Source organism: Petaurus breviceps, unplaced genomic scaffold (genome assembly GCF_028583685.1).
Source record: "Petaurus breviceps papuanus isolate PSGF00001 unplaced genomic scaffold, PetGlider_PUasm1.0 90808, whole genome shotgun sequence".
Taxonomy (NCBI): domain Eukaryota; kingdom Metazoa; phylum Chordata; class Mammalia; order Diprotodontia; family Petauridae; genus Petaurus; species Petaurus breviceps.
This window is the reverse complement of record NW_027187349.1, coordinates 10953291-10979962: the sequence shown is the minus strand read 5'-3', so window position 1 is coordinate 10979962 and position 26672 is coordinate 10953291. Positions and strand designations below refer to the sequence as shown.

The window sequence follows — 26672 nt, the reverse complement described above, 5'->3', positions numbered from 1 at the left end:
CCCAATTCTAGATAGCCTTCATCAGAGGTGGGGAACCTATGGCCTCTAGGCCACATATGGTCCTCTAGGTCCTCAAGCATGGCCCTTAGACTGAATCCAAACTTCGAAGAACAAATCCCCTTTTGGGGATCATTCAACCTCTATTTCCTACTCACATGCTACTGAATTCGCCTAGAAAGTCAAGCAATTGTGGCAATCAGTTCACTGCCAAACATGTTATTTGATCTCAATATGTCCTTATTGTTGCATTGAAATTCTTTTATTCTTCCATGTTTGACTTTCTTGCTCAATTTCTCCCATAATCATCCCTTTCCACTATATTCCTAACACAATTACTCTAGCCCAATGCCAAAACACCTCCCTCCCTGGACTGTTATATTAGCCTCCTAATTGGCCTGCAGTCTCTGGCTTCTCCATTCCACCCTCCACACAGCTGTCAAATTGATATTCCAAAAGTATAATTCTGAATATGGCTGTCCCCTGCTCAAGAAAATCCCAGTCTCCCCTTTGTTCTTCAGAAAAAAATATGAACTCACCTGTTTGGCATTTAAAGCCCTTTTAAAACTGGCCTATCTTCTCAAGCTAATTGTATCTTACTTTCTTCACACACTGTAGACTCTTGTCAAACTGATCTAATTACTGTCCCCTTTATGCAGCAATTCTGCCTCTGCACCTTAGCATAAGCTATCTAGAATTCTGGGAATAGTGTCTCCTCTCCTCCACCTTTCAAAACCCTAGTTCCCTTCAATTCTCAGTTTGTGCCACTATCTTTTAAGAAAATTTCTTGATTTCCCCAGTTATTAGCAGTCTCTGTTTTTATTTTGCATATGTTTACTTATCTTTGGATATAATGCATTCCTTTTCCCCTAAAAGAATATAAACTCTTTGAGGACTGACACACTTTTGTATTTGTATCCCAAGAGTTTAGCACAAAGTAGGAACTTGCTGATTATTATACTCTCCACAATGACTATACCAAATCTTTTTGTCTCTCCTCTAATATCCAACATTGACTTCCTTCACCTCTCCTCTTCCCATGATCTGGACTCCTACTTTACTGAGAAAATAGAGGCTATTCATTGGCAGCTCCCTGTTCTCCCATATCCCAGACCTCAAAACTCCTTTTCATTGCCCCCAATTCCCTTCTCCTTTGTTTCAGTCTCTGATGCAATTGTAAACCTTCTACCCTAACTCCTCCACTTGTACTTTTGATCGCACCTCCTCCTCTCCTCCAAGAATTTACCCTCTTGGTAATTCCCTTTATTTCTCTTATCTCAATATTTCCTTATACCCTGGAACATAATCCAAGTTCCACAAACATGTCAAGGTGTCCATCATCCTAAAAAACCCCAACCAAAAATGATTTCATTTGACATTTCCATTTTTCTCTAGTTGTTGACCTCTTCTCTCTCGATTAGAAATGATAGTCTCTACTCATTGGTTCCCTGCCCTCACCTCCCATTCACTTCTTAATTTCTTGCCAGTTTCTATTCCTAGCCCTCAAGTGAAACTTCTTTCTTCAAGGTCATCCCTGACAACTTTACTGCTCAATGTAACAGGTTTTTCTCAGTCCTCATTTAAATTTGAGGTATCTGAGGTTTTTGACACTGTTGACCATGCCCCTCCTCGTAATACTCTCCTCTCTTAGCTTTGGCCACACTACTTTCTCGGTTCTCCAAACTGCAAGACTATGTATGTATGTATGTATGTGTATTTATGTATATGTATATATGTATGTGAAAACATATATACATATATTTGTGTATTATATATGTATTATGTGTATGTATATATCTATGTGTATATACACATACTCACATAGGTATATGTTTGCTCATTTGTAAATTATATATGCTAATATATATATATATATTATTTATGGTATAAAACGAACAAAAAAGTAGAAACAAAAAAGGATTAGATAAAGATTAAATAATATTTGATCCCAGAGGCAATAGAAAGCCACTGAAGTATACTGAATAGAGGGATAATAAGATCATATCTGAACTTTAAGAAAATCATTTTGGCACCTATGTAAAGGATGAATTGGAGAGGATAACAAGAAGACCAATTAAAAAGCTATTACAATAGTCTAGATTAGAGATGATGAGGGCTTGAACTAGGATGGTAATTGTGTCAGTAGAAAGAACACAAAGGAAATATGAAGAGGTAGAGTCAACGAGATTTGGTAACTGCTTGGATATGTGAGACTGAGGAGAGAAAGCAGTTCAACATGACACCATGGTTGTGAAAATTTAGGTGACTGGAGGGTACCCTGGCCAGTGATAGGAAGGTGTGGAAAATGGATAGATGGGGGAGGAGGGGAGATCATGTATTGACTGCTTCCATTTAGATCACAATCCAGCTGTTTTAGCTCATGTTATCCTGCTCCAAAATGAAAAGATGTAGCCCTCATTCATGTTCTTAGTCACTGCTTCCAAGAGAATAGCCATCGCCCATTTGAAGGGTGCCTGCCTCAGTCATGAGGTGCTCTGAAGGGCAGAAGCTTGAGTAGAATTTTTCAGAGCTGTGGGTAGCAATTATTTTAGATTATAAGTACCATAAAAGGACCCATAGCAGCTCAGAAGGGGGGGGTAGATTGGGAGCTTGTACAGAAAAGTACAGGCTACTTTCTTTGGTGGCACAGTGGGTAGAGTGTTGAACATGGAGTTAGAAAATCTTCATCTTCTTGAGTTCAAATCTTGCCTCAGATACTAGCTGTGGGACCCTGGGCCAGTCATTTAACCCTGTTTGTCTCAGTTTCCTCTTCTGTAAGATGAGCTGGAGAAGGAAATGGCAAACCACTCTAGTATCTTTGCCAAGAAAACCCCAAATGGAGTCACAAAGAGTCAGACACAGCTGAAACTATTGAACAGCAGCAGAATAAGGGAGTGTTGGGCAATAAGGGTGGATATATTTGTGTTGGAGATTGGCAGCCAGGGTGGGGTAGAAACTATTTTCCAACTCTCTGATTGGCTAATTACATGTATTCTTGGTGCTAGGTCATTGTCCCTTGAGGGTGATACCATAACCTTTCCCAAGGGTCTCTAGTCCCCACTAGCTTAGAGAGTTACCTTAGAGCAGGTTCCCCACCCCTTCCTTAGAGCATGGAGAGGTTAAATGATTTTCCCATGGTCACACAAGCAGTATTTATTGTAGCTCAAAGTTTTTGGAACTCTAAGGCCAGTTTCTATCCAAAAAGCCACGCTTCCTTTCCACTTGTTATGTATCACTCTTACATGTAGATTACATTAACCATTTTTCACAGGTTTTAAAATGAAGCTAATCATAAATCCCAGGTTAAAGACTACTATGCTGGAGCCATGATAAAAGAGCGATATTACAAGAGGGCCAAAAGAAGTCAAGTCCAAAGCAATGTCTTCCTCCATCTCCAACTAGATTATAGGTATCTGTATGATGAATGTTTAAACTTTCTTTTGAAAGGATTATTTTATAATTTCTTTCCTATATAGGTCAAGTTCTTTAAATTAATGGTAATGAAGATGCTTTATTATAATTTTCCCTTAACTTTAACCATGAGCCTTCTGAACTTGTATTGGTACCATCATCCATAGCCAGATCCACTGTATAATAACAACAATATTATTATTATAATTTTAAAACTAGCATTCATATAGTGTTAAAATTTACAAGACACTTCATATGATCTTATTTTATCCCCATACAGCCCTGGGAGCTAGGTGTTATTATCATCCTCATTTTACAGATGAAGAAATAGAGACAGACAAGTTAAATGACTTGCTCAGGGTAATACTACTAGTAAGTTTATGAGTTGATTGGAAATTAGGTCTTCCTGACTCCAGGTTCACCACTCCATCTACTAGCTGCCTCAGAAGCATACAGAAATTACAGAGGATTCCACTGGCATTTCTCTTCTAACCATAAAATCATAAGTTCGGTCCATTCTAGCCATAGTCATACATCAGTGTTCTTTATTCTAGTGAGGTGGAGGCCTGACCATTGGAGCAAAGCCTGCAATGCCTAGACTCTAGTCTCTGAACTCACATCACAAAACAACTTCAGGGCCTTCTATCTCCTTCCCCAACTACTATTTGCTGAAGCACTCACTGCTGTAGCTACTGTCAAAGTCCCAAATAAAAACTAATGGCTTGATGGAATTCTTCTCTCCCCTCAGAGATTGGGATAGTTTCAGCTTTTCCCAGGGGAGGAAGAAAATGTAGCCTATCCAGGCAGATCTGTGTATGTGTATAGATACATACATATATATGTATATATACATATATTTAGATGTCTACATATATATGCATTCAAAAATATCAGGAAAGCTTTTATTGGGCATTTAGTATGTGCAAAGCATTGTGCTATGTGTTAGGTATACAAATAGAAAAGTAAAACAGCTTCTGCTCTCAAGGAGCTCACATTGTAATGATGGAAACAACACATATGGAAGTATGCTACAAGTAAAGTGGAAAGGTCCCATGGTCCTTAGGGAACAGCAGCAAAGCAGATGGCAATGCCTCTTCTTTAATGTCATCTCCACAGACAACATGAGATCAGTTCCTGATGTCTGTCAGTGCTTAGGACTTTCTGTTCTGGGTCTTCAGGAGCTATGGCTGTAGCAATGGCCTGCTCCTCCACAGGGGCTGCTTCCCAGGATGATGGCTGAAGACATAGTGCTGTTAAGTATTCCTGCTCCCAAGGCTTTTGGGTTCAGGGCCCTGGGCTGTGTCCACTGGGGTCTAAGGGGAGATGGTGTCCACAGTAGTGGTGGTCTGATTTGAGTGGCAGCACATGCTACCTCCTACCTCACCTTCTGTTTGCCTTGCTGCTTTAGGTAGCTTGGCTTGCTCAAGAAGCTCTTGAGACTCTCTGTTGACTCTGCAACAACAACAACAAAAGCTATTATTTGGTGTTTTGATAATAATAATAACGATAAGGTGATTACTATGTGCTAAGTACTGTGCCAAGTGCTGGGGATTGAAAGGCAAAAGCAATACTGGTTCTCAAACAACTCATTCTTATCTGGGATACAACAGGTGAGTAAATGTACATACAAGATACATCTATAGATAAGGAATAATCCCAGGGGAAGACTTTGGGGGAAGACTTTAGCTGAGTAGGAGTGGCCTCTTGCAGGAAATAGAATTTAAACTGAGTTTCTTTTTCTTTTGTCAGGTATTTTATTCCCCCCTCCACACTTAACAGTATTTTATATTTTCCAATTACATACAAAGATAGTTTTCAACATTCACTTTTATAAGATTTTGAGTTCCTCCCTCTCCTCCCCCTCCCCAAGATGACAAGAAATCTAATATAAGTTATATATGTACAATATGTATATATTTCCACATTAGTCATGCTGTGAAAGATCACAACAAAAGGGAAAAACCACACAAAAAAAATATGCTCCAATCTCCATTCACACTCCATAATTCTTTCTCTGGATGTGGATAGCATTTTCCATCAATGAATCATTTGGAATTGTCTTAGATCATTGTATTGCTGAGAAGACGTAAGTCTATTAAAGTTGTCAAACTGAATTTTGAAAGAAGACAAAGATGCCTGGAGGTGAGGAGGAAAACATTTCTGGCATCAGTTAACGATTGTCATTTAGAAAAAAGCACGGAGTAGAGAGATGGAAAGTCCAGTTCAAGCAACAGCAAAGGAAAGCAATTGTAGCTGGATAATTGAGTATGCACAGGAGATTAAATGTAGCAAAGCTGGAAAGGCAGGAAGGAGCCAGGTTATCAAGAACTTTGAAAGTCAAACAGGATTTTATATTTAATCCAGGAGCCACTGGACCAGAAAAAAGTCAGTTACCATTATCTTTAATATCATTCATCTTCCTTACCCTTCATTTCCTCTTCATTTCTCAGTGACATTTTTGTTGATTTTGTTATATTTTATTATATATATTTTTTATTTTTAGTTCATTCATTTCCGCAAGATTTTGAGTTACAATTTTTTCCCCATTTTCCCCTACCTACCACTCCAAAACAGCAATCCCACTGAGTAACCCCTCCCCCAATCTGCTTTCTCCTATATCATCCCCCATTCCCCCTCCAACTTTCCAGCAGGGCAAGATGGATCTCCATACACCAATGCTTGTATATCTTATTTCCTAGTGCATGCAAAATAATAATAATAATATATTTTAAACATTTGATTTTAAACCTTTGAATTCCAGATTCTTTCCCTACCTCCATCATCACCCACCCTTAGGGAAGATAAGCAATTCAATGTAGGTTGTACATATGTAGCTATGCAAAACATTTCCATAGTGGATATATTGTGAAAGACTGACTATATTTCCCTCCATCCTATCCCACTCCCCACTTGTTCTATTCTCTTCTTCTCCCCCCGACTCTGTCCTCCCTTCCAACATCCCCCCTCTCATCCCCTTCCCCCCTACTCTCCTGGAGGGTGAGATACCCTATTTAGTGTGTATTTCGTTCCCTCCTCAAGCCAAATTCAATGGGAATAAGGTTGATCCATTCCCTTTTGCCTTCCTATTCTTCCCCTCCATTGTAACCATTTTCCCTTGCCTCTTCTATATGAGATAGTTTACCCCATTCTGTCTCTCCCCATCTCCTTTCATTATATTCCTCTCTCACCTTTCAATTTCACCTTTTAAGTATCATCCCTTCCTATTCAACTGGTCCTGTGACCTCTGTCTATGTATACCTGTACACATATATACACACACTCATATATGTATTCATGTGCCCATATACCCTCCTATATAGACATATATATGTGTGCATACATATATATATATATATATACATTTATATTCCCTTCAACTATTTTCATACTGAGAAAAGTTTCATCAGCTACAATTATTATTTTTCCATATAGGAATGTAAATAGTTCAACTTTGATAAGTTCCTTATGATTTCTTTTCCCTGTTTACCTTCTCATGCTTCTCTTGCTTCTTGTATCTGAAAGTCAAATTTTCTATTCAGCTCTAATTTTCCATCATGAATGCTTGAAAGTCCTCTATTCCACCGAATGACCATATTTTCCCCTGAAACATGATATTCAGTTTTGCTGGGTTGGTGATTCTTGGTTTTGATTTTATATGTTACGGTACTTAAAGTACCCAAACCTAAATTGTGGTAACTTTGTTACTAAAACATGTTAAAAACCCTAGTGGAAAAGTGTCAAGCTGGGATAAACTCCGTTCTTCCTATCAATAGCCCAAAACCCGGGCCATCAATTATTTTTATGGAATCAATCTAGTGCCGGGAGGCACTTTAGAAGTCAGCTGGTGTGACCCTCCTTTTTCACGTTTGAGGAAACTGAGGAACAGAGAGGCTTTGACTTGCAGGTACTCAGCAAAGCCATGATTTTGAACTAAAATTCTGACTCCAAACGCGGCTTTTTTCCAAGTCCAAGTCCCGACCTATTTATATCATGTTGAACAATTAATTGATGTCTATGTATGTAGTGAGTACTGATGGGGATTTCTTACTCTAATTTATGAGAAATGAAGAAGGAAGCACCTGCTCCTGTGGCCCTTTTCTTAGCTTTAACAACTACAAATATAAATTTCTGGTTTGTCCCTTCCTCCTGGGGAACCCCACAAGAACAACTCCACCCAATACTTTTTGCAAAAACCTTCCTAGCTGGGAGGCGTGGTCTCCGGAAGCTTTAGGATTGGCGGAGTTTCAGGAGTGGGCGGGTCCGATCGAGCCGAAGGAGGAACTTGGAGTGGGGGGCGGAGAGAGAGGGAAACAAAGCGCATGCCCAGTAGCGCCCGCGCCTCGGGTCAGAGCAATTGAACCCAGGGCGCGGCGCCGGATCTGTGGCCCTCGCGGCGAGCGAGCCCGCGGCTTCCGGTGGTCCCGTGAGAGCGCAGTTTGTTCTCTTTCTCGGTGGCCGCGAGGAGAGCTCTGTGGGGCCGCTATCGCGGGCGGTCATGGAAAAGCTGCGGCGGGTGCTGAGCGGCCAGGATGACGAAGAACAGGGGCTGACCTCCCAGGTAACCGGCACCTTCGTCGACCCCAGTGTGAGACACACCCCCTCCTGCGGCTGTTCCCCCTGGGCCCGGGACTCGGAGGAGTTGTGGGGGGAAGGGGGGGGGAGGTTCAGGGGGGCACATCTGATTGGCCGAGATGGAGGCCCCGCCCCCCGGCCTCCAGGACCCTAACCGGCCTTATGGCACCCGGACCTTCGCTCGGCCCGGCTCTTAAGGGCTTTCTGCCTCTGCCTGCGCCTTCGCCTTCGGATCATTCCGAGCCGGAAGAGCCCTTACAGCCCATTCAGGCCAATCTCCTTTTACAGATGGGGAAGCTGAGCTCCGTAGAGGGAGAAATGACCCTTGCCTCCCCCTTTTTTTATCTCCCCTCCTCTGGCCCTTAACTCTTCTGGGTCGCTGATTCCTCATTCATAAAATGAGGGGATTGCGGTGCACTTAGCCTCTGAAGCCTCTTCCAACTCTGTCCCCCTCACCCCCCCCCAAAAAAAAAAGCGTTGTCAGTACGAGGTACAAAACGAGGCTGGGAAGTTTGTTTTGGCACGTGTGTTGCTGCGACTTGCAAGGTTATATATTTTATATACACACACACACATATATGTTTATATATTTATCTAGTGTCTGTATCAGAAGAGCTCGGAACTCCACGAAGTGTTACATTTTATTGCTTTGGAGCATGCATGAATAACAATCCGGGGGCCCTAACTCCTTGCCCCCTCTCACAGATAAATGTTTTCCCATCCAAGTTTACAGATACCCCTTCTCAGGTTTTGGGGTTCCCAGATTAAGAACTTGTGCTGTAAAGTAAGAAAATGTGACATTTCTTAGAGTTCTGAGCTCTTTTGATTAAGATCACAAACTGCAAGAAAATATTAAATATTCATATATATGCAGTATATTTATATATACGTTGTATAATTTTAATACAGGTTATAGATGCTGCATTTATAAATACACAAAATGCACATATTCTATATGCGTAGGCAATACACGAAATATATGCATATATTTAGAATATGCACACACTAATATGCAATCTAGTATATATTTATATTCTATGTTATACACATTATATGTTATATATTGTATATCTAGATACATGGGGCAATTAGGTGGCCCAGTGGATAGAACACTGGACCTGGAGTCCGGAAAACTCATCCCCCTGAATTCAGATTGAGCAGTGCCATGCTGGGCAAGGCACTTAACCCTGTTTGCCTCAGTTCTTCATCTGTAAAGTGGGGATAGTAACAGCATCTACCTCTCAGGGTTGTTGTGAGGATCACATGACATAACAATTGTAAAGCACTCAGCACGGTGCCAGGCACATAGTAGGTGCTATATAAATGTTAGCTATTATTGTTTGTGTATATCATGCATATGTATGTGTACACACATATACACCTATGTATTGATGCATACATAATTTATTTTCACCAACTTCTAACTGAAATCTAGCATTTTCTTCAATTATTTAAAAGCATTCTTCTAAGAAGGAGTCCATAAGCTTTACTAGACTTCCCAAAGAAGTCCCTAACATAAAAGAAGATTGAGAACTCCTGTTTTAGAGGGTAAGTGTGGCTAATCTAGGAAACTAGGACAATTTGAAGTGAAAAGATAAATTAGAGGCAGGAAGATTGTGAAGACACCATGTGACCTGTAAAGCCCATTTCTTTTTGTGAGAGAATTAAAATTGGGAAGTTGTGACAGACTGTTTTGAATGCTGATATCTTTTGGTTTAGCACAGTATATCATATTATAAATAGAGTTGGAAGTGGCCTTAAAGAACATCCATTGGAGAAATCAAAAGCTGACACTTAATCTCTGTCCTCAAGGAACTTAATATCTAGTTGAGACAAACTGAGTATAGTGCATAAAAAAGATATCCTTTAGGTTCTCAAGTGCAGTGAGGGAGGGGGTCAATTTTTATTTAAATCTTATGTCTTCTCTCAGATTTCGTAGTTTGCTCTACACCCTGGAACTGATTTTAAAAATCCTTTGGATGACTTTTGATTGCCAGCTGAATAAGATCCAAACTCTTAAGCCTGGCTGTATTCATCTTCCTCCAGAGTTCTGCTCCAGCCTGCTAGTCCAGCTTTTCTTTCAGTATTCGTCCAGACCTACTTTGTGGATTCCCTAACCGAGGCTCTAACTTTTCTTCCTCTGTAGCCTTGCTTTGTGTTATATTTTATGTGGGTGTCTCATGTTATAGATAAGATTGTAAACTGCTTGTGGGCCAGGACGTAGGTTTTCTTATCTTTGTATCTTTGTATGCTCTTAGCATAGTGCATAGTAGATGCTCAGTCACTAATTAAATCTAATACCTATTTGCTGGATGAGTGGTATAAATAGTAAGTTTCTTAACTTTTGAGGAGAGAGGGAAATCATTGTGGACTTAGGTGGTCTGGGAATAGAAGAGAAAGGGGTCCAACAGATTAGGAGAATTTGGGCATGGGAATGAGGTAAGGTCTTTGTAAGGTGATGCAAAGCCATCAATCAAGAGTTTATTAATTGTATCTGGTGTGATGTGCCAGGTACCTGAGCACAAAAACCAAAACCAAATGGTGTCTATCCTCAAAAATCTTGTAAACTTTTGGGGAAACAGTGTACTCATGTGAACAAATTCAAGATATATACAAGGTGTTTGTCAGGGGAAGCACTAGCAACTGGGAGGATTTAGGAAACTTTATAAGAGGTGTCATTTGAGATGGGCCTTGAAGAAAACTGCGGAGCCTACAAGGCTGAGGTGAGGAGAGGAGTGTGTTCCAGGAATAAGCTTACGTAGGTACAAGGGAATGAGTGTCATGAAGCAAGCAGGTTAGTCTGACTGGAATCTAGTGTGTGAAGGGGAATCATGTATAATTTTTTGAAAAATTGACTGAAGCCAGATTGCAAAGGACTTAGAATGCCAAACCAGAAGAGTTTTTATTTGATCCTAGAAGCAATAGGGAGCCACTGTGGCCTTTCGACTAGGGTTACAGCGAGTCAGACCTAAGCTTTAAGAGTGTCACTTTGTCAACTGTGTGGCAATAGATACTGGAGCTAAGAAGAGGCTGGATATAAGAGAGAATGATTAGGATGCTATTGTCATAGTTCAGAAGAGAGGTGATGAGTACCCAAAGTAGTAGTAGCATGGCAGCTATAGGAGTGAAAGGGAGAGGAATGAGGGATGCAAGGGCTTTGTGTAGGATGAATCAACAGAAGTAGAAAAGTAAATGGATTTTTTTCTGGGATATGCTGGGGATGACTTTGAGGTTTTCTGAGTAACCTGGGGAAGGAGAGGGAAGAAGGGAAGGAAGGAGACTGAGAGAGAAAGAGAGAATGAGAATATAAATATGATAGCTCTAAAAGGTAGTAGAGTTTAAAAGAAAGGGTTTTGTTTGTTCACTTGCCTTTCAGAATAAGGGTGATTTGAGTGTTTATAGACCCTGAGTTTAAACATGAAAAATAGAAGGAATTTTGGATGAAGCAAGTTCTCCCTCCCTGACTCCAACCTGAATAATAGAATAGGAATGAAATTAACAGTGCAGATGAAAATGAGGCAGCTGATTTGTGTTTTGCCCAAAGTCCTACAGTTCCCAAGTGGCAAACAAAACAAAAAAAATCCTGAAAACTAGAAACTGTGGTAGTTGTTGTCCGGTGCTCTTTTTTTTTTTTTTAGTGTAAATCTGTTGTAAGGACTCTGGTAAAATGTCATTTCTAGTTACATGGACTAGAAATTAAGACTGTGCACTGAGTTGCAGCTGATATGTGGGGAAAGAGGAAGTATATGTCTCTCTCTATATGTATATATATTATATATATATTATATATTTCTGTCCCCAATCCTTTCCTACTCTTAACTTCTAAATATATTTATATTTGAAATTTTTGTTGAATAGATTCCTTTTGATAATGGTACTTGTTATGTTTGAGGTCGATCAGTAAGTTGAGAAGTTACTACTGCTTTATGACTGAACCAAAAAACCCTCCAAAACCTAGAGTAGCTCATTTTCAGCATAATCATGTAGTTGCTTCTTCTTTTTTTTGTGCTTTTTGGAGTGGGGGGAAGGCAGGGCAGTTAGGGTTAAGTGACTTGCCCAAGGTCACACGACTAGTAAGTATTAAGTGTCAGAGGCCAAATTTGAACTCAGGTCCTCCCGACTCCAGGGCTGGTGCTCTGTTCACTGCTCCACCTAGGAGCTCCCATATAGCTTCTTTATAAAATGACTTGCATAGACAGGAATGAGAGAAAAGATCACAAAATCTCAGGATTAGAAAGAATCTTAGAGGCTATTTATTTTATCCCATTCTTAAACAAGAATCCTTTCAGTAACATACTTTGCAAATGGCCATCAAGCATTTGTTTGAGGATCTGTCCTGAGGGAAAACCTACTACCTCCTGAGATAACAGTCTATTCCACTTTATTTATTAGAAGGTCTTTCCTTACATGAAGCTTAAAACCACTTTTCTGTAACTTGTATCTATTGCTCTCAGTTCTGTCCTTGGGTATCAGCCACATGATAAACTTTCAAATACATTCTCCCCTGCCATACACCCCCAGTTTTCTCTTTCTCAGGTTAAATATCCCCAGGTCCCTCAATTAGTCATCATGTTTCAAAATTGCAAGGCCCTTTGCTATCCTGTTTAGTCTTTTTTATATGCTCCAGTTTTATAAATGGCCTTAAAATGTGATGTCTAGAACTTAATGCCATATCCCTAATGTAATCTGACCAAGGCAGAGTAGTATGATACTATCTCCATCTTACTCCTTGATGTATGTTTCTCTTTTATAACCTAAGAATACATTAATTTTGGGCAGCCAGGTAGCACAGCGAGCAAGAGCACCGGCTCCAGTGTTGAGAAGACCTGGAGATCGAATCCTGGGCTCAGACACTTAGCACCCACCCAGAAACACCTGGCCGTGTAACCTTGAGCAAGTTACTTAACCCCAATTGCTTAGGGGCGGCCAGGTGGCTCGGAGAGTAAGAGCACTGGCCCCAGAGTCGGGATGACCTGGATCAAATCCGGGCTCAGATACTCAGCACCACACCCACAAATAAGTGGCTATGTAACCTTGAGCAAGTTACTTAACCCCGATTGCTTAAAAAAAAAATACATTAATTTTTTCCCCATATTACACTTGTATATGTTAAACTTGCAGTTTGCTAAAAACCTGCAGGTCTTTTTAGATGAACTAATTTATAGTCATGGTTCTCTCAACTTATATAAAGGCATCTTTTAAAAATCCATTTATCCCTGCTGAATTTCATCTTATTTAAATTGGGCTAATGTTGTAGACAGGGTTTTAAAAATTTTTGAATCTTCACTGTTATCAGTGTGCTAGTCATCCCTCTCAGCTTTGTATCTTCTGCTGTTTTGATAAACATTACATCTATCCTTTTATCCAAGTCTGATAAAGTAGAGAATTCCTCTGGACTTCAGTTTGAGCTAATGAATACTTTTTTAATCAAGTCATTCAAATAGTTCCAAACTGGGTTGATATGTGGCTTCTGACTTTATCATTTAACTGAAACTGCCCTTTGCGAAGTTGCCAGTGACCTTTTAATTGCCAAGTCTAATGACTTCTTCTCAAGTCTTGATTCTTCTTGACCTCTCTTCAGCATATAACGCTGTTGATCACCTTTTCCTTATGGATGTTTCTCTAGGTTTTCATAACACTACTTTCTTTTGGTTCTCTTCCTACCTGTCTGACTGCTTCTTCTCATTTTCCTTTGTTGAATCTTCATCCAGATCACTCTCAGTAGTTGAATACCCATCACATTCCTCTTTCTCCCCTCCCCACCTTCAAGAACTTGAATTTCTCCAAAATTCTGCCCTGGGACCTTTCCCCTTCTTCCCCCATGCTATCTCACTTGATGATTTTGTCAGCTCCTTTGGGTTCACTTATCATCTCTATGCAGATGATTATCTGGTTTATATATATCCAGTTCTCTTCTCCATTGAGCTACATGCATGCATTTCCAACTGTTCTGGACATTTTGAAATGACTATTTGCAGACATCTAAAACTTGGCATATCCAGACCGAACTCATCTTTTCCCCAGGACCTTCCTTTCTTTAAAACTTTCCTATTACTGTTAAGGGTACCACCATTCTACCTGTCATCCAAGTCTATATCTTTGGTGTCATACTTGACTCCTCACTCATATGCACCTCATATATCCTTGTTGAGGTTTTTGCTTTTGCAGCATCTCTTGTTCTCATCCTTTTCTCTCTACTCATACAATTACCATTCAAGTTGAGGTCATCATTACCTCACTCCTAGATGGTTACAATAGCTTGTCCCTTTCTTAAGCCGTGTAGATCTGACTATATGACCCACCCTGCTCAGTGGGCTTCAGTAGCTTCCCATTATCTCAGGATCATATCTGAAGACCTCTATTTGGCCTTTGAAGGACTTTATGATCTAACCCTTTCCTGCCTTCCCAGTCTTACATCTTTTCTTTCTCCATCCACTCGTCGTTGTTGTTGTTGTTGATGATGATGATGATGATGATGATGATGATGATGGCATCTCTGATTCTTCATGACCCTATTTGGGGTTTTCTTGGCAAAGATACTGGAGTGGTTTGCCATTTCCTTTTCCAGCTCATTATACAGATGAGGAAACTGAGGCAAACAATGTTAAGTGACTTGCCCAGGGTCACACAGCTAGCATTTAGTAAATTGCCTCCTTGCAGTTTCTTGAACACAGTACTCTATCTCCTCTGTCTATGCTTTTGCAGAAGCTCTCCTCTCTCCTTGTAATGGTAATGGTAATTTGAAGATCTTCCCTGCCCCTTAATAGGCTTAAGGGAATTTGAAGAACTTCCCTGCCCCTTAATAGGCTGAATGTAATCACATGGAGCCTGGGGTGGGAGAACTTTGTTGACTGGGCAGAACAGGTAGGGTGGAGCAAAGCTGAGAGGAAACTGGGAATCAGAGCAGTTAGAATGGAGGTAGAAGAGAGAGGACCCAGGTAAAGAGACAACTAGACTTGTGAATGTTTGTGGGAAGATTTTGGGATGGTATTGCTTTTTGTAGTGATAAAGTATATTAACTTCTTTGTTGCTATGATGGATTTGGTTTTCTGGTGTTTGAATAAATGCTTTGCTTCTGTCTTTTTTTTTTTTTTAAAGCAATCAGGGTTAAGCAACTTGCTCAAGGTTACACAGCCAGTCATTTCTGGATGTGGTGCTGAGTGTCTGAGCCCGGGATTCGATCTCCAGGTCATCCCAACACTGGAGCCGGTGCTCTTACTCGCTGAGCCACCTGGCTGCCCCTAAGCAATTGGGATTAAGTAACTTGCTCAAGGTTACACAGCCAGGTGTTTCTGGGTGGGTGCTAAGTGTCTGAGCCCGGGGATTCGATCTCCAGGTCTATCTCAACACTGGAGCTGGTGCTCTTACTCGCTGTGCTACCTGGCCACCCCTTTGCTTCTGTCTTTATGGAGAGTCTGTTATATTTTCTGATTCAGAACTATGCTGGCATATTCATAGTTGCCATAGGTGCTGTGAATATTGCCTTGGAGATAACAATCCTTAAAGTGCTTGACCTCCTCATTTCCAAAGCTTACTTTCTCTGGCCCCCAGCTGGAATCACCCTAAAGGCTACCTTCTGCAGGAGGCTTTTCCTGGACCTTCCAGCTGCTTATGCCTCCTTCTCTTAGGTTACCTTTCAACAACTCTGTGTGTGTGTGTATCTTGTATGTACCTAGTTATTTACATAGTCTCCCAATTAGAATGTGTGTTCCTTGGGGGCAGGTGCTTTGTATCTTTAATGCTTGGCACATACCATTTCTTGTTATATTGTGGGAGTCATATATTTACTTTTGATTCTGCTTTCCTTCATCGATTACTTAATACAAGTCATAAAGTTTTTCTTATTGGTTTTATATCATAGTGATCCATTACATTTGTTTCTTCATTTATTTTTACATTTCCCAATTATTGTGCATGTATATATAGTTTCCAACTTTTTGTTCTCATGAACAGTGTAGCTATGAACATATTTGCACATATGGAGGGCCTCTTTTTCTTACTATTCATTAGAATTATCTGCTATGATCTAGAATTTTGCCAGAAATTTGTCACTGTCTGGCATACAGTCTGTAGAATCCTTTATCTTCCCATTTTGAAAATTCGGAAATTTGCAACTGGTAGTGACTCAATCATTGATCTGTTAGTTCCTTTAGTTTATCTGTTCAGGGGCACTTGGAAATCATCAGAGGCATGTAGGTGGTATTTTACTATTTCCTCCTTTTATTTGGCCTCAGCTCCTTATTTATCTTTGTTTTGTCCTTTCCAGTCTAAAGATAATCATTCTCCTTTTTGCAGAAAACAAAAGGAAAACAAGCATTGAACTGTTCTCCCTTCTCTCTGTAAGAGGCACCTACCAGCTAGCTGCCTTTAGATAAGATTCTGGGCCGAAAGTCAGTAACATCTGAGTTCAGATCTAACCTTAAACACAAGCAAGTCACTTAACCTCTGTTTGCCTTAGTTTCCGCACCCTAAAAATGGGGATAAAAGCACCTACCTCCTAGATTTTTTTTTTTTAAGCAATTGGGGTTAAGTAATTTTGCTCAAGGTTACAAGGCCAGGTGTTTCTGGGTGGGTGCTAAGTGTCTGAGCTGGGATTCGATCCCCAGGTCATCCTGACACTGGGGCCAGTGCTCTTACTTGCTGTGCTACCTTGCTGCCCTGCTCCTAGAGTTTTTATGAAGATAAAATGATTATTTGCAAAGTGCTTTGCATAGTGCCTGGCACATAGTAGGTGCTTAATAAATGCATTTTCCCTTACTTTTCATGTTCTTCTTTTCCCAATATAACAACAAAAATCCATTTTTGTTGTCTTTAGCTTTCCATACCAGTCTCACTTAAACATGAACTTTTTGCACTCATAACAGTCTTATGGTACCATATCATATTTTTGTGTCTCTCCTCAGTTACTTGCTCTTGCATCTTCTGTACATGTCACTTTGAAGGTGGTTGGTGAGTTCCCTGTGCATCCATATAATTTTCTTAAGAAAGTTTCCCTTCCGGGATGCCCATCAATTGGGGAATGGCTAAACAAGTTATGGTATATGAATGTAATGGAATACTATTGTGCCATAAGAAATAAAGAGCAGATGGATTTCATATCTACCTGGAGAGCCTTATATAAACTGATGCTGAGTGAGAAGAGCAGAACCAGGAAATATTTGTACACAATTACAGATACAACATATGTGTGACAACCAACTTTGATAGACTGGACTCTTCTCAGCATTTCAGGATTAAAAGTCAACCCCAAAAGTCTCACGATGGAGAGAGATGTCTACATCTTGAGGAAGAGCTGAGGTTGAATCCAGATTGAAGCAAACTACCTGCTCTATTTCTTTTTCTTGTTTGGTTTTGTTTCCTCTTTCCCATTGTTCATTCCATCTGTTATAATCCTTCTTTATAACCTGACTAATGTCTAATGTGAAAATATTTGCAGATCCTATACTTGATTGTATGCTGCCATTGAGGGGAGGAGGAAAGACGGGGGAGAAAATTTGAAACTCTAAGAACTGCAGAACTGAATCTTGTAAACTCAAAGTAAACAAACAAATTAATAAAGACAACAACAAAAAAAGAAAGTTCCCCTTCCTAGTGTAGTGTAGTCCTTCCTCATCCTGTACTTGCAGGGATGACTTTTTCTATAGAATTTTTATCCATAGGATCTTTCTTATGAGCCTTTTTAAATATGCTTTCCCAAAATCTTGAGGGCCTTCCTTATCACAGACTCTGAAAGGGCATGAACCCTTACCCCCGCAAAGTAGTCATTATTTTTACTTTAGCAGTCTATTCCTCTTCATTGATAAATATTGGATTCAGAATAGAATTCCTCCAGTTTCTGACGGATATTCTTATGGCAAGTCATAAGATTATTAGTTTTTCTGTTCTTGGCAGGGAAAGAGTTCCAGAAGATAGATATTTAATTGACATCCTCCATAACTTCTGAGCTTATCAACTTTCCTCTTTAGGTTTAGTCACTTCTATCCCTATTGAGATTCACTGACATGTTCTCTTCCTATGCTTCTTTCTGATTCCTGGGCTTCTTCTTACAAATATATTTTATTTCTCCCCTGCCTGTCTTCTTTATTGTGACCACGATATGGTTATACATTATTCCAGTCCTGGGATTCATCCCTTCAAGTGTCAGTGATTCCTAGAAGGTCAACTTTGACTTTTTACATCAGTCACTACTTTATTTTGGTTATTATCTACATTTTCTGCATTTGTTTATAGATATCTGAGACAAGGGTTTTTAATATGATTCATTTCTTAGATTTTTGTCTTTTTTGCAGTTTGAGTGTCTACTGTTATTCTTTCTACATTGTAGCTACTCTACAGTATCTAGCATGGTGAATATAGTCATTTTTCTCTCCCCTTCCCCCCTCCCCTTTTAGTTTAATGTCCTTTTGATTATATTTGCTAGACTCCAGGCAAATGCATTCTTACAATTTTTGTTTGTATTTGCACAACAGGCAGGCATTTTTGTACCCAAGTTACTGCTGAGAAAACTAAGAGTAAAAAAATTTAAATGACTTGGCTAAGGTCTCACCCCAAGTTTGTGGGAAAATGAGGACTTGAACTCAGATTTTCCAGATACCAGTGTTAGGCCTTCATGAGTAAGGGGAGTCATTTGGCTGTTTTGTTTCTTCTGTTAAGCCCCAATCAAATTTGACCTGCTCCAGAACTCCATCCTTGAATAGTTGACTCCTGGGCAGGGATGTTGTGTGATTGTTAAATAATGAAGCCATCTATAAAATAAGTTCCTATTGCAGAAGTAATGTCTCAGCTTTTGGAATAGATTCTGGCACAACAAAGGCATTCAGAATGGTAAACTCCTTATCACTTGGGAAGTTATGCTAATTCAGAACACAGTGATGCTTCATTCAGTATCCTCAAAGCCTTATGAAAAAGTTTCTTATTGTCCTGTTGAAAGCCACTAGCCCAGAGAAGTAATAGTCAAGTCAGTCAACAAGTCAGTCAGCAGGCACTTAGTTAAGCACCTTCTGTGTTCTAGGCACAAAGAAAGTCAGAAATAGGGATCCTGTCTCCAAAAAGCTTACGTTCTAATGGGGGAGATAATATGCAGATAATTATGTATATACAAGATACACACACCACAGTGCAAATGGAAAGTAATCTCAGAGAGAAGGGACTAGCAGAAGAGAGTCAGGAAAGTCTTCTCTAGAAGGTAGCTTTTGAGCTGAGTCTTAAAATAAGCCAGGGAAGATAGGAGGTAGAGGTGAGGAAGGAGAGTAGGCAGTCAGTCAATAAAGATTAAGGGCCTACTATATGCCAGGCACTGTGCTAAGCACTAGAGGTACAAAAAGACAAAAGACAGCCCTTATCCTCAAGGAGCTTATAATCTAACAGGGGAGACAAATATATACAAAGCAAACTATATATGGGATCAATAAAAAATAATAGAGGAAAGGCACTAGAATTGTGAGAAGTTAGGGAAAGCTTCCTGTAGAAGGTGGGATTTTAGTTAAGAGTTAATGGAAGCCAGGGAAGTCAGTAGTCAGAGTGAACCAGCATAGGGAACATCCAGAGAAAATTCCTGCACTCAAGAGATAGTCTTGTGGATGGAACAGCCTGGAGGCCATTGACCTTGGATCAAAGAGTATATGACAGGGAATAAGGTGTAAGAAGACTCAAAAGGTCATAGGTGAAGGTAAGGTTATGAAGGGCTTTGAATGTCAAGCAGAGGATTTTGTTTTTGTTCCTAGAGCCACTAGGGAGTCACTGGAATTTATGGTGGAAACCGCTTTAGGAAAAATCACCCTAGTGACTGAATGGTGGAGAGATTGGAGAGAGGGCCTGCACTACAGTGCTATTATTAATGGGACGAATTAGAATGTTCTAATAATCTAGGTAAGCGGTGATAGAAAGAAATTTATAAGGGTGGTGGTTTTATGAGTGGAGAATAGAGATATACAAAAGATGTAAAGGTAGAAATGACAACACTTGGCTACAATATGAACGTGAGGAGTGAGAGGAGTCCAAGATGACACACGTTGTGAGTGTAGGTGTGTGGAAAAATGGTGGTTTCCCAGTAGTAGTACTAGGAGAATTGAAAAAGAGGGAAGGATTTGGGAGAAAAGATGAGCTGTGTTGTGATGTGTTGAGTTTAAAGTGGGACATCTGATTCAATATGTCCAAGAGGCATTTGGAGATGCATGATTGTAGTTTAGGAGAGAGAATAAGACTGTGTATACAAATCTGGGAATCATCTTCATAGAGATGATAATTGAACCCTTTGGAATTGGTGAGATCATCATAGTTTAGAAGGAGAAGAAATAAAGACCCAGGATAGAACCTTGGGAGACACCTGTGGTTACTAGGAGTGACCTAAATGAGGATCCATCAAAAGAAACTGATGTGTGTTCTGACAGGTAAAAGAACCAGGAAAGAATAATGCTTTGAAAACCTTGAGAGCATTCAGAAGGAGAGAGTGATCAGTTGTGTCAAATGCTGCAGAGAAGTGAAGGATGAAGATTGAGAAAAATCTATTAGATTTAGCAATTAAGATATCACTGATAACTTTGGAAAGAGTAGTTTTAGTTGAACCTATGGGAAATAAGGAATTAGGTTCCTGTAACCACTAAAAACTAATCTTTCCATAGAGATTACTGAAAATACACTTTTCTACAAACAGTTATTTATAACACAGTATTAATCTGTTAATATATATTTTTTTCTAACATAATAACCATGAAATAACCCTTAAAGTTCAGGGGAGAAGAGAGACACTGCAAGATGGTGAGGGGCATGGGCAGTGATGTTAGAACTCCAAGGTAAAAAAAGGAAAAGGGCAATCTGTCATCTCTGATCTCCCTTTTGGTTTCATTGTCACATTATTCCATGTGTGATGGAAAACATATGCCTTAGGGTGAGTCCATAGAAGAATCAGAACTCAGGACTCCTCCGTGGACAGGTTCAGTTGTCCTGGTTGGTCCATACTACTCAGAAGCCCAGAGGCACAGGCAGGATGCTGGTTAGTCACTGCAGGTGAGAGGGCTGAAGTGACAACCTTACCCACAAACTTAACCACCTTTTCATTTTTTCAGTTCCCTCATCACACACTTGAGAGGTTACTTTAACACTTTCTGGAGCTGATTCACAAACACTTTTATGAATATTTTCCTCCTTTTTATGGATATATAGCATCTCACTTTTTTTTTTACTGCACATAGTTGTGCAAAAGTGAAAATGAGCTTAATAAAATCACAAGTAATTAAAAGTTGCAAAAGTTATACGTATAAATGTAGAGGATTGACTGTTTTAGTTGTTGTATTTGTTCTTTTGGTTCTGCTTTCTCCACTCAGTATATTTCATGAGTGTTTTCATTTAAAAAATATTTTATTTGCCATTCCTTATAGTACAGTAATATCTTGCTATATTCATATCTTAGTCTCTTTTAGCTGTGGACTTAAGTCTTTGTTTTCAATTCTGCTATTACAGTAAGTATTAGCATGAATATTTTTGTACTTATAGATCTTTTACTGGCACTAAATTTAGAAGAGGTATAATTGCATTCATAGGTCAAAGGATATGAAGTTTTTGCAACTTTTTGTAACTTTTCTCACATAATTCAAAATTATTTTCTAGAGTGGTTGAATAAATATTTAGCTATACCAGTTGTCAGTGACTGTGCTTATTTTCTTTTTTCTAAAACTTAATATCAAAGCAAAAGGCGTAACTTTTAACTAGTCATGTCTGGAAATACCTCTCCTTCAAAGACTCTTCCCTCAAAATTGAACCATCATCTGCAACAAAGAAAAACTGTTAAGCAAAAATGTCAAATCTGGTAAACCCTTTTAATAATGTATTTAGCACTTTGCTTCTCCATGTTGCTGTCATTTCCCTAGTTAGGTCCCCTTACCAGTGCCTACTTACTTTCTTGGTTGGTTCCCCTTTCCCTTCCTCTTCTTTCTTCATTTTGACTATTTTGAAAAGGGTAAGTTAAAACTTCAGTTGTTTAAATCTGTATTTCTCTTTTTAGTAGTGTAGAACATATTTGGTCATTTATAAAGTGTAGTTTTATATAGTAAACCTCATATCCTTTGACTACTTTGGGTAAGTGCCTTAAAAAATGTTACCAATTATATACATATATATGTCTCAGCTATCAAACTTTTATCAGTGATACTTTATATAAATGATTCCACCTCTCTTCTCCAACAGCTCTCTTTTTATCTGTTGCTATAGCTAGCATTTCTAGAATGATGATCTTCAATAGCTTTGTTGGGGAACCACCTTGCTTTATCCCTCTTTGTATTGGGAAAGTTTCTAATAATTTTTTCCCATTGCACATAATAGCTTTTGGTTTTGGATATATGTTTTTAATCATATTAAAGAAAGGTCCTTCCATAACTATGATTTTTAAGGCTTTTAGTATAAATGAGGGCTGTATTTTGTTAAATGTTTTCTTGATATTCATTGAAATAATTATAGTTTTTCTTTTTTTGTTGTTAAGTATGATAATTGTTTTCTCTGTGTTGAACTATCCTTTGTTCCTGGTATGACTCCAATTTGGTTCTAGTTAATTCATTTTTGGCTATATTACAAGAATTGTATTTAGATTTTTTTGCATTTATATTCATTAGAAAATATGGTTTATTGTTATTTTACTATGTTTCCCCGGTTTGGGTTATCAGGATGGTATTTATTACTTAGAAGTAGTTTGGTAGAATGAATTCTATATTTTTGAGAGTAATTTTTGTTGAATGATTTCTTTAAATGTTTAAACTCACTGGAAAATCCATTAAAATTAACTCTTTTCTTTATGGTAGTTCTTTTATGATTTGTTGATTTTTTTTCCCCTTTCTCCCCAAGATCATCTTAAGGTGTCTGATTCTCTGATTTTTCTTTTGCTTATTTCTAGATACTCATCTGCTTCCTTTGGTCTTTAAATTCTCACTTTTTGTGGCATATGATTGTAATGAATAAATTAGTTTTTTTTCCTTTTTTAGTTTTCCATTTCTTTGGTAAGATTCTTCATCATGAATCCATTTTTTTCTACACTTTTAATTGTATTTTAAAATTCTTCTTTTAAGAACCCTGATTTCGGACTTAAATTCATTTATAATTTATTCTCTTGTGAGTTTTATTTTTCTTTTGAACCGTTCTGGAGTTTCTTCCTGCTGTTCCATGATTTCTACAGAAGTCTCTTTTATCAAATAACATTGATTTGCTTTCCTTCACATTAGATTTTTTCATAAAAGTATTTTGGTTTCTTTTTGAGGCTTTACTCATTCTTCCTTCTGTTTTAGTATTACTTAGTTTGTCTGCTTCTCACTTGGCTCTTACTGATTTTTTCTTTGTATATTTTTAGTATTTTAAGCATCTTCTTTTTATTCTCCATCATGATTATTCTTTGGCCCCCTCCTCTTCCTCTGAGGCTAGGCTGCTTTTAGCCTTAGCCTCTTTGTTTTCCTCACAAAGAGGAAATTATAATTATTTAATTATAAACTTATATGTAAATTTCTGAAAGATTTTGGATGTTAGACTTTTTTTATCAGAGACAGTTCATGCAAAATTGTTTTCTCAGTCCTTGCATTTTCTTCTATTTGGGTGAATTGACTTTACGCAAATACTTTTAATATGTATATAAGAAAAATACTCTTTTACTCTCCAAGACTCTCATTTATACATTAGTTGACAGTCTGCAATGGCAGAGGGAAGGAGTTTACACACTAACAGCTCCTCACACCAACAAATTTACAGACTGTCTCTTCTCCCTTACACATATGTAATGTATTCTGTCTGTTGAAGCTAGATGCAGGTTTGATGAGCAGCTTTTGCTGATACCAAGAATGTGTTCTGTGAAAGGAAAAAGGACTGATTTTATTTTTACTTTTTCCTTTCCTAATAATAAACTTAGAAGTAATTGAATGAAGAAAATTGCTCTCACCGTTCATGAGAATTTCAAAAGGGCTTAGAAAGTCTCTTGTATAGTTTTTATAGTGACTTTGTAGGGGAATATTAAGTGAAAAATGTTGTTAATGCTACCAGGAAAATTATACTATCCCATATTAATTTAAATGAGAATACCATGTGGTCAGATTTACGTTTTATAAAACATTTATGAAAATTTTAGTTTCATTGCAGCAAAAGATTATTTTCAACATGTATAGATTTCTTATTTAACTTTTGTAATGTTTCTTTTCCTAGAAATGTAAATTTTTGTGTTATCCTCCCTTTCTCCCTTATCTCTCCTCTACTTTGTCCTATAAAATACCATGTCCAACTTTTTAGATTGATATAAAACATGAACAAATATATCAGGGTGAGTTGAAAAATAAGATATTTTGTCATTTCAGCACATACGAACAAAAAAATAACAAAAAATTAAAATAGCCTTGTATGTATTACATTTGAACAAAAAACATTTACTAAGCACATACTATATGCTAATCATTCTGCTAAGTTGTGAGGAGTACTTTTTGTATGTTGTTTCATTTGTATGTTATTTCATTTGAAAGGGTTTTTGGAGGGCGGAGTAAAGATGGTAGAGAGTCAGTGTTTTGCCTAGCTCTTCCAACATATCTTCTCTGCAACAACCCAGAAAACATGCCATACTGAATTCAGATCGGGAAAATTAATAAAAAGTCACAAAGAGTCATTTTTCCAGCTCAGAGAAACTTAGGAAGACAGACAGAAAGGTCTTTAGATACTGGGTTGGGGCTGTTCAGGAGCAGCCTGGTGGTAGCAATAGTTGCAAGAACAAGGCAGAGAGAGATAACAGGGGACCCTTGATTTAGCACAGGGAGCAGAAATGGGTGTTCTCTAGCAAATCTGTCACCCATTAACCAATTAAAGGTCATAGATCCTGGACAGAGAATAGTAGTGACTGAGCAGATCCTAGCTGAGGACAGAGCACAAAACACCTATAAATTTCACTCTGTAGTTCCCTAGGAGCCAAGCAGTAACTCAGTTCTAACCTGTGGCCCAGCCAGCACATAAAGCCCCAGTGGAAAAACCAGGGCAGACCAAAGGAGAGCCAGCAATTCAGTTGCTCCAGACCTATAGAACCTCCCAGTGTGGTGCTAACAGTACCTGAGTCCAGCAACAGTCTACTGAAGCTTAAGTATACATAAACCAATAGATCTAAACCTGAGTTGGGAACTCATAGAGCTCAAACCATGAGGCCAGTGAACAGACTTCCCCCTAGGTCACACCACTTTGAAAGCATTGAAAACTTGCAGACCCCCACTCTAGACTCTGAATTGTAAAAGCAGCAGAAGCTCATGCTAGATCCCCCTAAGAAATGAGCAAAGCTAAATACTAACATGAAGTTAAGCCAAGAAATAGATTGGAAGAATGAACAAATGCAAAAAAGAACCCAGTTATAAAAAGCTTCTGTAGGGAGTAGGGACGCTCAGAACAATAACTTGGTAATACCTTAACACCTTAGAGCAAAGTCTCAAAGAAAAGGCAAATTGGACACAAACTCAACAAGAATTTTTAGAAGAGATTTTTTTTTTGAAGCAATTGAGGTTAAGTAACTTGCTCAAGGTTACACTGCCAGTTATTTCTGGGTGTGGTGCAAAATATCTGAGCCCGGATTTGAACCCCAGGTCATCCTGACACTGGAGCCGGTGCTCTTACTCACTGAGCCACCTGGCCGTCCCTAAGCAATTGGGGTTAAGTAACTTGCTCAAGGTTACACAGCCAGGTGTTTCTGGGTGGGTGCTAAGTGTCTGAGCCCAGATTCGATCCACAAGTCATCCTGACAGTGGAGCCGGTGCTCTTACTGGCCGCCCCTAGAAGAGATTTTTTTAAAAAGAAAAGAAAAAACAAATGAGTGGCAGAAGAAAAAATGGAAAAAAAGAAATGAGTTCTGCAAGAACATTATGAAAAGAGAATTTAACATTACTGAAGATAATAACACCTTAAAAATTAGAATTGGCTAGGGGTGGCAAGGTGGTGCAGTGAATAGAACACCAGCCCTGGAGTCAGGAGGACCTGAGTTCAAATTTGGCCTCAGACACTTAACACTTAATATCTGTGTGACCATGGGCAAGTCACTTAACTCCAAATGCCCTCAAAAAAAAAGAAAAAATTAGAGTTGGCTAAATGATCAAAGAAGCACCAAATATTTTTGTAAAATTTTGTTTACTTTAAAAAATATAATCAAAGAAGCACCAAATATTTTTGTAAAATTTTGTTTACTTTAAAAAATATAATTAATTTATTTTTAGTTTTCAACATTCATTTCCATAAGATGTTGAGTTTTAAATTTTCTCCCCTTCCCCTCCCGTCCCCAAGACAGCCTGAAATGTGATATAAGTTCTATAAGCATTTTCACATTAGTCATGATGTAAAGAAGAATTAGAACTAATGGGAGGAGCCACAAGAAAGAAGAAACAAGACAACAAAGGAGAGCAAATAGTATGCTTCCATATGCATTCAGCCTCCAAAGTTCTTTCTTTGGATGTGGATATCATTTTCTGTCATGAATCTTTTGGATCCTTACATTGCTGAGAATAGATAAGTCTATCAAAGTCAGTTGGCATACAGTGTGACTAATACTGTATACAGTGTTCTGGTTCTGCTGATTTCACTCAGCATCAGTTCATATAAGTCTTTCCAGGTTTTTCTGAAGTCTGCCTGCTCATCATTTCTTATAGAACGATGGTATTCCATTATATACATATACCACAACTTATTCAACCATTCCTCAAATGATGGGC

The 26672-nt window shown here is 38.7% G+C and overlaps 1 protein-coding gene across 1 annotated transcript in view; it reads left to right on the top strand.

Annotated features, from left to right (window-relative positions):
• Nucleotides 1-7695: 7695 nt before the first annotated feature.
• SFT2D1 (SFT2 domain containing 1) overlaps nt 7696-26672 on the top strand; it is a 43119-nt gene continuing 24142 nt past the window's right edge. Inside the window, exon 1 of the mRNA XM_069070409.1 lies at nt 7696-7966. Coding sequence (XP_068926510.1) covers nt 7904-7966 — 63 coding nt within the window. The 5' untranslated portion in view covers nt 7696-7903. The remainder of the gene's footprint in view (nt 7967-26672) is intronic.